Source organism: Zeus faber, assembly GCF_960531495.2.
Source record: "Zeus faber genome assembly, chromosome: 18".
In the NCBI taxonomy this organism is placed as follows: domain Eukaryota; kingdom Metazoa; phylum Chordata; class Actinopteri; order Zeiformes; family Zeidae; genus Zeus; species Zeus faber.
The window spans coordinates 27194758-27203429 of NC_137210.1; the positions used below are offsets into that span (position 1 = coordinate 27194758).

Here is an 8672-nt window from a genome sequence, read left to right on the forward strand (position 1 = left end):
CCAGATAAATTTAGAATCACACATTACATTGATCAGACGCTTTTATCCAAAGCGACTTACAATTGTTCAAACACCGACAGACGCAGCCATCAGGAGCAATGAGGGGTTAAGTGTCTTGCTCAAGGACACTACAGCATGCTAGCAGGAGGAGCCTGGGATCCAACCAGCAACCTTTAGATCACTAGACCACCAGCTCTACCGCCTGAGATACCATCCCCACACATGGAAGGTGAGAAGGGTTATTTAATTAACTGTACTTCCTCACATAAAAACATGGCCTTTAATAAATGCCGGGGGCGTGGTCTATGCCAGGTGTGCAGGTGTGCGTGGGCCAAGGTGGCCCCGGCCCCGCCCACTTGGCACTCAGTCCCACCCAGCCGAGTTCGACCCAAATACATTTTGGTTACGAATAATATTAAAAGTGATTAATAAATAAATAAATAAATAAATAGATGCAAAGTTGATTAATTGTTGACTGGTGTTGAAAGTGAAAAATCGGAACGAGGAGCGTGATCTTTTTAAGGTGGAGCGGAAAATTCAAACGAGGAGCCGCGAGTGTGGACCGTCATTCTGTTAAGGTGGAACGGGAAGCCCGAACAAGGAGCCAACTTCCCCCTCGCCCGGTGCGTTCGAGGCGCACTCGGAAAATTGTGAGTCCCCGCCACGATGCGCCTTATCAGGGTCGCTGCTCGCGGTCTCTTCACCCACCAAACGTGCGTTGCCCCCGGAGGCTTCAAAACAAAACGCGATGACATAAACGTATCAAACAGAGGGAATTAGATACAAAATAAAATAAAAGCCTGCCTCTAATACAAGCCCGCCTCTACGAAGGCCTGGCGCCCCTCTGCCGGTGGCGCAAATAAAGGCCCCGGTTCCCGTTTGAGGAAATCCGGTCCATGTTTTTCGACCTAAACAATGTCGCGGATTTACCGCTTTAAAACGCTCGGCCGCGGCGGCTCCTTTAAGGGGCGTTCCCGGAAGCTTGGGCGGATGTTGCGAAACGTCGGCGCCGGAGGCCTCCGAGGCGTCGACACGGAAGACGGAATCTAGAGAATACACACGACATCAAGTACATCAAGTACATCAAGTACATCACGGTACATCAAGTACATCAAGTACATCACGGTACATCAAGTACATCACGGTACATCAAGTACATCACGGTACATCAAGTACATCACGGTACATCAAGTATCGAGTAGTGAATCGTGTGGGAACGAGGACGACGGGATGAGTTGGTCATGATCCGCGCTGCGCTCTGCCTCCAGCTCCTCTCAGGTTGTACCTCCTTCATTAAACTTTTTAAAAGCATGTCTTCCGTTAATGTTCCCTTTTAAAAACATTGATTCCTTTACTTTGCCATTTTAAAACATATATTCCTTCAATGTACTCTTTAAGAGCATGTATCCCTTCAATTTGCTATTTAAAAGCATGTGTCCCTTTTCATTTACTATTTTAAAACATTTTATCCTTTAATTTACTGTTTTAAAACATTTTATCCTTTAATTTACTATTTAAAAACATTTTATCCTTTAATTTAATATTTAAAAACATTTTATCCTTTAATTTAATATTTAAAAACATTTTATCCTTTAATTTACTATTGAAAAATTTTTTATCCTTTAATTTACTATTGAAAAACATGTATTCCTTCAATTTGCTATTTAAAATCATTTATTTAATTTACTATTTAAAATCATTTATTTAATTTACTATTTAAATCATGCATTCCTTTCATTGAATATTTAAAAAAACACATTTCTTTGATTCACTATTTAAAAACATGTATTCCTCTAATTGAATATTTAAAAACATTTGGCCTGAGTCTCAGTGGTCGCACTATATATGTTTTTTTGGGATCAGGTGTACAAGTGGAATACCCCCATGGAAGACAAGAGATATGAATATTTTTGTCATAATATTCTGTCTATAAATGAATATGACATTCATAAAAGCACATAAAAAAAAAAAAGAAGTACTTTTGTAAAAATGTGTGAACCTTTCCCCGTACAAAGCTCTTCAAAGAACGCGAGATGTAAAACAGAAATGCATAGAAAAGTACATTATGTGGAAAACACTGTTTCTTTATTTGTTTTTCTTCTGTATTTGCTGAAGGAATGATATGGACTGAGACTGACAGCGTTGACTAGATCTCGATAAACCTAGATCTTTATTTCTGTTTGAAATGTTTTGGTTATTTGATATCATGGATGGATAGATGTCACAGTAACTCACATGAAATAGGCAATAATAATAATAATAATAATAATAATTAATAACAATACAAATGGAAAAAAGAAAATGGCAAAGTAGTAAAGCTGAACAGTAATGATAGAAAAATAGGGATTGTGCAATAAACAATAAAATATTAACCTATGATAAACAAAATAAAATATGCTTTTCCAATAACCTACTGGTAGATAAGTGAGAACCTAGAATAAACAAAAATCATAAAATTAGCCTAAAAATCAACAATAAGCGAGAAGAAATGGCAACATACACTAACCTAGAATAAAATAACCACGAACCGTTAAATAAACCTTAGAATGAATAATGAGTAATAGAAGAATTGGCAAATATACAATGATCCCCAACAAATATAATCTAGAAACAAAGGACATGTCGATGAATACTGTGATGGCTTTTTTGATTGTTAGAATAAAAAGTTAGAATGTACATCGTGTATCTCCGGTCCAGCTTGTGTCTTAATGGTGTTGTGTTGTGTATCCCAGTGAGCTGCCTGGTTCCTCCGCCCCAGGATGTCCACCTGGACGCCGCACTCCTCACATGGAGCCCGGGACCCGGACCCGGGAACGCCTCCTACTCCGTCCAGTTCCTCCGGTCGGTGTGAGTCAGACAGGGCAGATATTCTGTTATCCCACATACACACATACTGTATGTACGAGTTCATACAAGCCAAACAACATGATCGGTGTATGTATTTAAGGCTCTTCTCAAATTACATTACATTACATTACATTGATCAGACGCTTTTATCCAAAGCGACTTACAATTGTTCAATCACCGACGGACGCAGCCATCAGGAGCAATTAGGGGTTAAGTGTCTTGCTCAAGGACACTACAGCATGCTAGCAGGAGGAGCCTGGGATCCAACCAGCAACCTCTAGATCACTAGACCACCAGCTCTACCTCCTGAGCTACCATCCCCCCACAGTATAACATCCCCCCACAAATAACAAAAAAAACAAAACGCAATTTAACTTTTATTATTATTATTCCAATTGTAAATGGATCAATCTGTTCCTTGTGTGTGTAAATAAATAACTCTGCTTGAACGGTTCATTTTTGACTTCTCCCAGTGAGCGACGAAGAAACATTTCTTCACCAACTTCATCTTTTCACACATTTCACATTTCAACTATGTCCTCCACAATGACGCCATTTTAGCTTCATTGCAAAACCGTCATGAACCAAAATGCCTGTTAACGTCCTTCGGTGACGCTTTCGTTTGTTTTGTCTTTGTGTTTTTGTGCCGTTCCACTGCCGCCATCTTGGCCCCTCGTCCTCAGGTACAACAGCCGGCTCTGGGAAGACGTCTCCTCCTGCGCGCGGACCAAGCTCACTTCCTGCAATGTCACCGCCGTCCAGCAGGGAGCGGAGCGCGGTTGCGTGCAGCTGCGGGTCCGTGCGCACAAGCGCGGCGTGACCTCTGACCCCGTGGAGGCCTGCAGCACACAAGGTACTGAACCCGTGTATGTGCTTTTGAGGAGCCACGGTGCCTGTGCACCTTCATATTTTCATCAAAAATTATGTCTATTACACCCAAATGACACTCCTTTTATGGAAACACACACACACACACACACACACACACACACACACACACACACACACACACACACACACACACACACACACACACACACACCCCGCCTCGTGGTCATCGCTGTGTGTGTGTGTGTGTTCTCTCTCCAGAGTCGTCCTGTAGCGTCGCCTTCAACCTCACAGCGCGCCCCGGCCTCCTCACCGTGCACCTGAGCAGGCAGCGCCCCCTGGTGGACGAGTACGGGGACCACGCCCTGCACCAGCTGTACTGCGGCCGCGAGGGGGAGAAGCTACATGTGAGGGAGGGAGGGAGGGAGGGAGGGAGGCTTTATTCATCCCCCGGAGTGAAGCTGCAGTGTTTACAGCCGCTCACATTAAAAACCATAGGCAGTGATAATACAGATGTATCAAACATTTCCGCTCGGAACGCCCCTTCACCGCGGTGGAGAAGCTTGTGTGTTCCAATGAGCCTGAGAGCGATGCCACCTGGAGCTTTCTCTCCGGGTAGGGTCACTCATGGTGGTAAGGTCCAGGGGGAGGTTCCGGAAGAAGTGCGACCCAACCAAGACCTCAACGGCGGAACCAGGGGAGGATGAATTCGGGTCACAACGGCGCTGAAGGCGGATAAAGGCCGCGACAGAGGACCCGGAGTAATGGACCCGTGGCGTTGGAACCCGGCCCCCCTCTGCCAAGGACCGTGTGGTGGCTGCAGCCGCACCAGCCCCTCCACCTTTGAAAGATGTCAGGCGCAGGCATCCTCCCAAAAGGGAGTCGGAACCGGTCATCCCGGATCAAAGTCCTGTGGCGATTAGGAAGTGGTCATGGGGGCAAGACCGTGAAGTCCAGCAGCTCTTAGCCACAACCTGGCACACAGGCGGTGGGTGACAGGACTGAGCGGCCCCCCGTAGGGTCCGCTCTGCTCACCCCAGTAGGGGAAGGGGCTGGAATAGACGCCCTGAACATAGCCTGCCTCCAAAACTCCAGTTTGGCCACATCCAGAGAAATCACCGCCACTCGGCCAGAAACGGAAACAAAAATATATATTGGAGCCTGGACACGCCGACCCTCATGGACAACCAATCCAGTGATCGACCCGAAATGTGAACTGCCGAAGGGGATTCTGGCTCAATATTGCAGCACTCTCCCAAACCCGACTGGCTGATGAAGGGCGGCTGAAGGATTAAAAAAAAAATGTGGATATACTTTTCTTTTGGCAAGGAAAACCTGCTGATGAGCCAAGGATCCACTGTGTGGGTTTTGCCATTAGCCTCATGACCATATGCCCGATGTTTGCAGGCAGCCAAAAAGCCACAGTTGCTAGTGCTCACGCTTCAACATTTGAGGCACAGGACGAAGTTAAGGAGGCCCTCTGCGCTGACCTGGAAAACATCTTCACCAAAGTCCCCAAGCAGGACGAGCTCACCCTGCTCGGAGGTTTCACTGCCGGGGTCGGACAAAACCACAGTCTACGGAGAGGCGCAATGGGGAAGGAAGGGCTTGGCGATACGAACTCCAACGCATACTACTGCTAACGAAGTGCTGAGAACACAGCCTGGCCATCACCAAGACACCTCTCTGCCAAAAGAACAGATTCAAAACATCCTGGAGGCCTCTCTTTAAACTCCGGTGCCTCGTAGACGATGTAGTCGTCCGCACCAAATACCGCCATGATGCGCTCGACAACAGTGATGACCAGCCCTGATGGCGGCCGGAAGGACTACTGCCTCGTTCGTCATGTTCATCCGTCTCAAATGGAAAAGAAGGGTGCAGCGCAGGCGTAGCCGGCCAGAGGCGCCTCCGAAAAATCCCAAAGGTCGGCCGGGAAGCGAGACGTACCGACACCAGCTGAGGTGGACCGGACATGGCGTCCGTACGCCTGACTCTCGCCTTCCATCGGAACGGGCCACCTAGACCTCCACGCCTGAGAGGACGCAGCGACCAGCAGGGGGCCTCGGAGAGAACATGTCTGGGAAGGCGCTGCACTATGCCAGAGTTCCATCCCGGCCGCGCCGCGGAAGACAAGCGCAGACTCGGAACGGAGGGAGGTTCCGAAAAAAAAAATAAAATAAAATAAAAATAGCCCGAACTCAACCCAGGACCTCCACCTGCAGGACGGGCCTCTACGACCCCCAGGGATCTTAAGATGATATGAAATAACAGAAAACGAATAATACAAATAATAAAGAGTAATACAAATGATATAGAATTCAAATGGCAACGTGCAATAAATCAAAGGATTATCAAGATGATTTGGCGATAAATAAATAAATAAACCCTAACCCAAGAATTAACGATGAACCTTAAAAATAAACCAAAGGGAAAAAAAACAAAAGAACAATGAAAACGTCCTGAGGGAGAAGAGCCATCGTGTGTGTGTGTGTGTGTGTGTGTGTGTGTGTGTGTGTGTGTGTGTGTGTGTGTGTGTGTGTGTGTGTGTGTGTGTGTGTGTGTGTGTGTGTGTGTGTGTGTGTGTGTGTGTGTGTGTGTGTGTGTGGACAGAGACAGGTTCCTCTGGGTGATTCTTCATTTCACTATTTTACCCCCAACAACGTCTCTGGCTTGATTCTAAAAATCCCGCCGACCCTCCTGTCGTGGTTGTGCTCATCTCCATTGAAGAATTGAATCACTTCACATAACAAAACACTTTTACTTGTGATTAAACGCAATATTTACCAAATACTGTTACTTTGACTAGATTCCAAATACTCCATTCACCTCTGACTGACGGAAAGGTGTAATGTCTCTTTCATTTAATTGAAATTAATAAAAATTGTAATAGCACTTCTTGAAATTTATTTAAATTAAAATGGTATTTTTTTATTTATTTTTTTTATTGAAAATGGTAAAAAAGACTAATACCTTTTTTTTTTCTCGAATTTGTGAGTGATACCTTTTTGTTCTATTTGACGTCCTTCCCTGTGCCGCTCCTGCAGGACTGTGGCGTGTCCCGCTCCTCCCGCTCCATCCCAGAGCTGCAGCCCGGCACTCGCTACTGCGTCTCCGTGCAGATCGTCCTGCACAGCAGGCTGCTCGGCGCCGCAGGCTGCCCCCAGTGCATCCACATCCCGCACGCCGGTGAAATGTTATTGTTATTGTGTAGTTTGCTTTTCCTGTGTTGTTTGTTTATAGATGGATGGGTGGATAGAAGGATGGGGGGATGGATAGGATGTTGTTGGCGACTGCTCCTAACAGTTAGTGCTGATCTCAGTTGTGTGATAACTTTATACTTGTGTGCGTGTGCGCGCTCCCAGGTGACGAGGCCAGCTACACCAGGGTGGTGGCGGCTGTGGTGCCCCTTATTGCGGTGATCGGTACGATGATGGCCGCCGCCTACGGTTTCCTGTTCCACCGGGAGAAGATCAAGAAGTGTCTGCAGCCGCCATTCCAGTGGCCAGAGGTGCGGCCAACCGCCATCTTATATTATGTATAAAATATTTTACGGTCTACGAGTCCCAGAATTCCATTTTTAGGAAAGTAACCGTCACGGGTCGCCGCTTGAGATCATTTTCATTTGTTGGCCAGACCGTTTTTAACGCGAAGAAAATTTGAAGAAGCTTGTGCAGGATTACAATGCATTCGCTGGTTCAGTGGAGACTTGGATGAAGATAGGTATATTTATAAATATATTTATTTATAATTCATAGATATTTAGTGGCGGACCCCGCCTCCAACAAAATAAAGCAGCGTATAGAGGAGCACATGCTTAACACAAATACACTGAATGGCTTTCTTGGTTTCTTATAAATAATCAGAGCCAGATAAATAATAAAATGTGGGACTTAAAAAAATAATGTTATGGATTGCCACTTTAACCCTATTTCAACGGTGTTTTAATTCCATTTGAAACGTTTCACACCAATTTTTATTGGTTATGTAGTTTGATATTTATCAAGCTCATATGGAACTGTGATGACTGGCACGTGGAAGGTCCCGGTGATGTTACCGTGCAGGGCGTCTGCAGGCCCTTAAAGGCGCAGTGTGTAGAATTTAGTGGAATCTCGCGGCGCGGTTGCAGGTCGCTCCCTACGTAGATTTAAAAACGGTGTGCGTGCCATGAAGATAAGCTTGTAAGCAAGATCAAAATTGCAAGGCTGCACGAAAGTTATAAATTCCAGAGAAAATAGAACAGGTTTACACTCGAGTGTAAACCTGTTTTTCATGACCAAAAAAAAAAGGGTTGTTCCGTTTTGGGATTCCAGATTGTTCAATGTCGTCGTGATTTTCAGCTCCTGTCTCAGCCTCTCCCGGAGCACCAGCCTCACCCCTTCTTCTACGTCCCGAGCGACGAGCGCTTTGATGGCCTGTCCCTGGTTCTCAGGGAGGAGTGAAAACCAACTGCACGCCGTCCCCCGAAGTGGGTTTTCGACGCTTCCCTGAACACTACGCTCGATCCTCCACAGTGACTTTATCGTCTGCTTTTATGGAGGGAACATAAAACCCCCAAACGAATGTCTATTATGATGGAGTGAGCCCAATCTCAACGATGTTTGACCCCTTCACCCAGAAACAATGTGAACAGACACACACACACACACACACACTATTGTTCAGCTCTTCAACTACAATACAGATTTTTATTTATTTTTTTAAATGAAAACCATTCAATTTACCTGGACGACATTTCGACGTATTTTGTAACATCAGGAATGTGTGAATTTCCCGCATCAGAGAATTAACTTTAAAACTGCAAGTAAAGGAGCCAGTTAATATTGTTTGTACGCTAGATGTATTTATTAAGGAGACCATAGAAGAAAATTTGTAAAAAGCAACTTTTGCATCCAATCGTGCCAATTCAATCGTGCTGAAATTATCATTATCACTTCTGTATCCTGTTTTGTAACCCTAATTAAAAAATAAATGGAAAAAAACCACTCAGAACCATTTGT

General features: G+C 45.2%; 1 protein-coding gene across 2 annotated transcripts; it reads left to right on the plus strand.

Moving 5' to 3' along the window:
- Nucleotides 1-1010: 1010 nt before the first annotated feature.
- On the plus strand, nucleotides 1011-8664 carry LOC307244223 (uncharacterized protein). Of its 2 annotated transcripts, none has more exons than XM_080019330.1 (7): nucleotides 1011-1278; nucleotides 2733-2847; nucleotides 3531-3700; nucleotides 3937-4082; nucleotides 6720-6861; nucleotides 7038-7183; nucleotides 8013-8664. In XM_080019330.1, the coding sequence occupies exons 1-7, from the start codon at nucleotides 1242-1244 to the stop codon at nucleotides 8112-8114; spliced, it is 858 nt and encodes a 285-aa protein (XP_079875456.1). In that variant the 5' UTR covers nucleotides 1011-1241; the 3' UTR covers nucleotides 8115-8664. The 2 variants fall into 2 exon arrangements, with proteins under 2 accessions (XP_079875456.1, XP_079875457.1); XM_080019331.1 differs by having other exon boundaries at nucleotides 2733-2841.
- The last annotated feature ends 8 nt before the right edge of the window (nucleotides 8665-8672 follow it).

Excerpts from the sequence above, each read along its gene's own strand:
- LOC307244223 (XM_080019330.1), top strand. The coding sequence starts at position 1,242 with ATGATCCGCGCTGCGCTCTGCCTCCAGCTCCTCTCAG. Across the intron at positions 1,279-2,732 it reads CTGCCTCCAGCTCCTCTCAG|TGAGCTGCCTGGTTCCTCCG; the intron begins GTTGTACCTCCT and ends TGTGTATCCCAG. Across the intron at positions 6,862-7,037 it reads CATCCACATCCCGCACGCCG|GTGACGAGGCCAGCTACACC; the intron begins GTGAAATGTTAT and ends GCGCGCTCCCAG.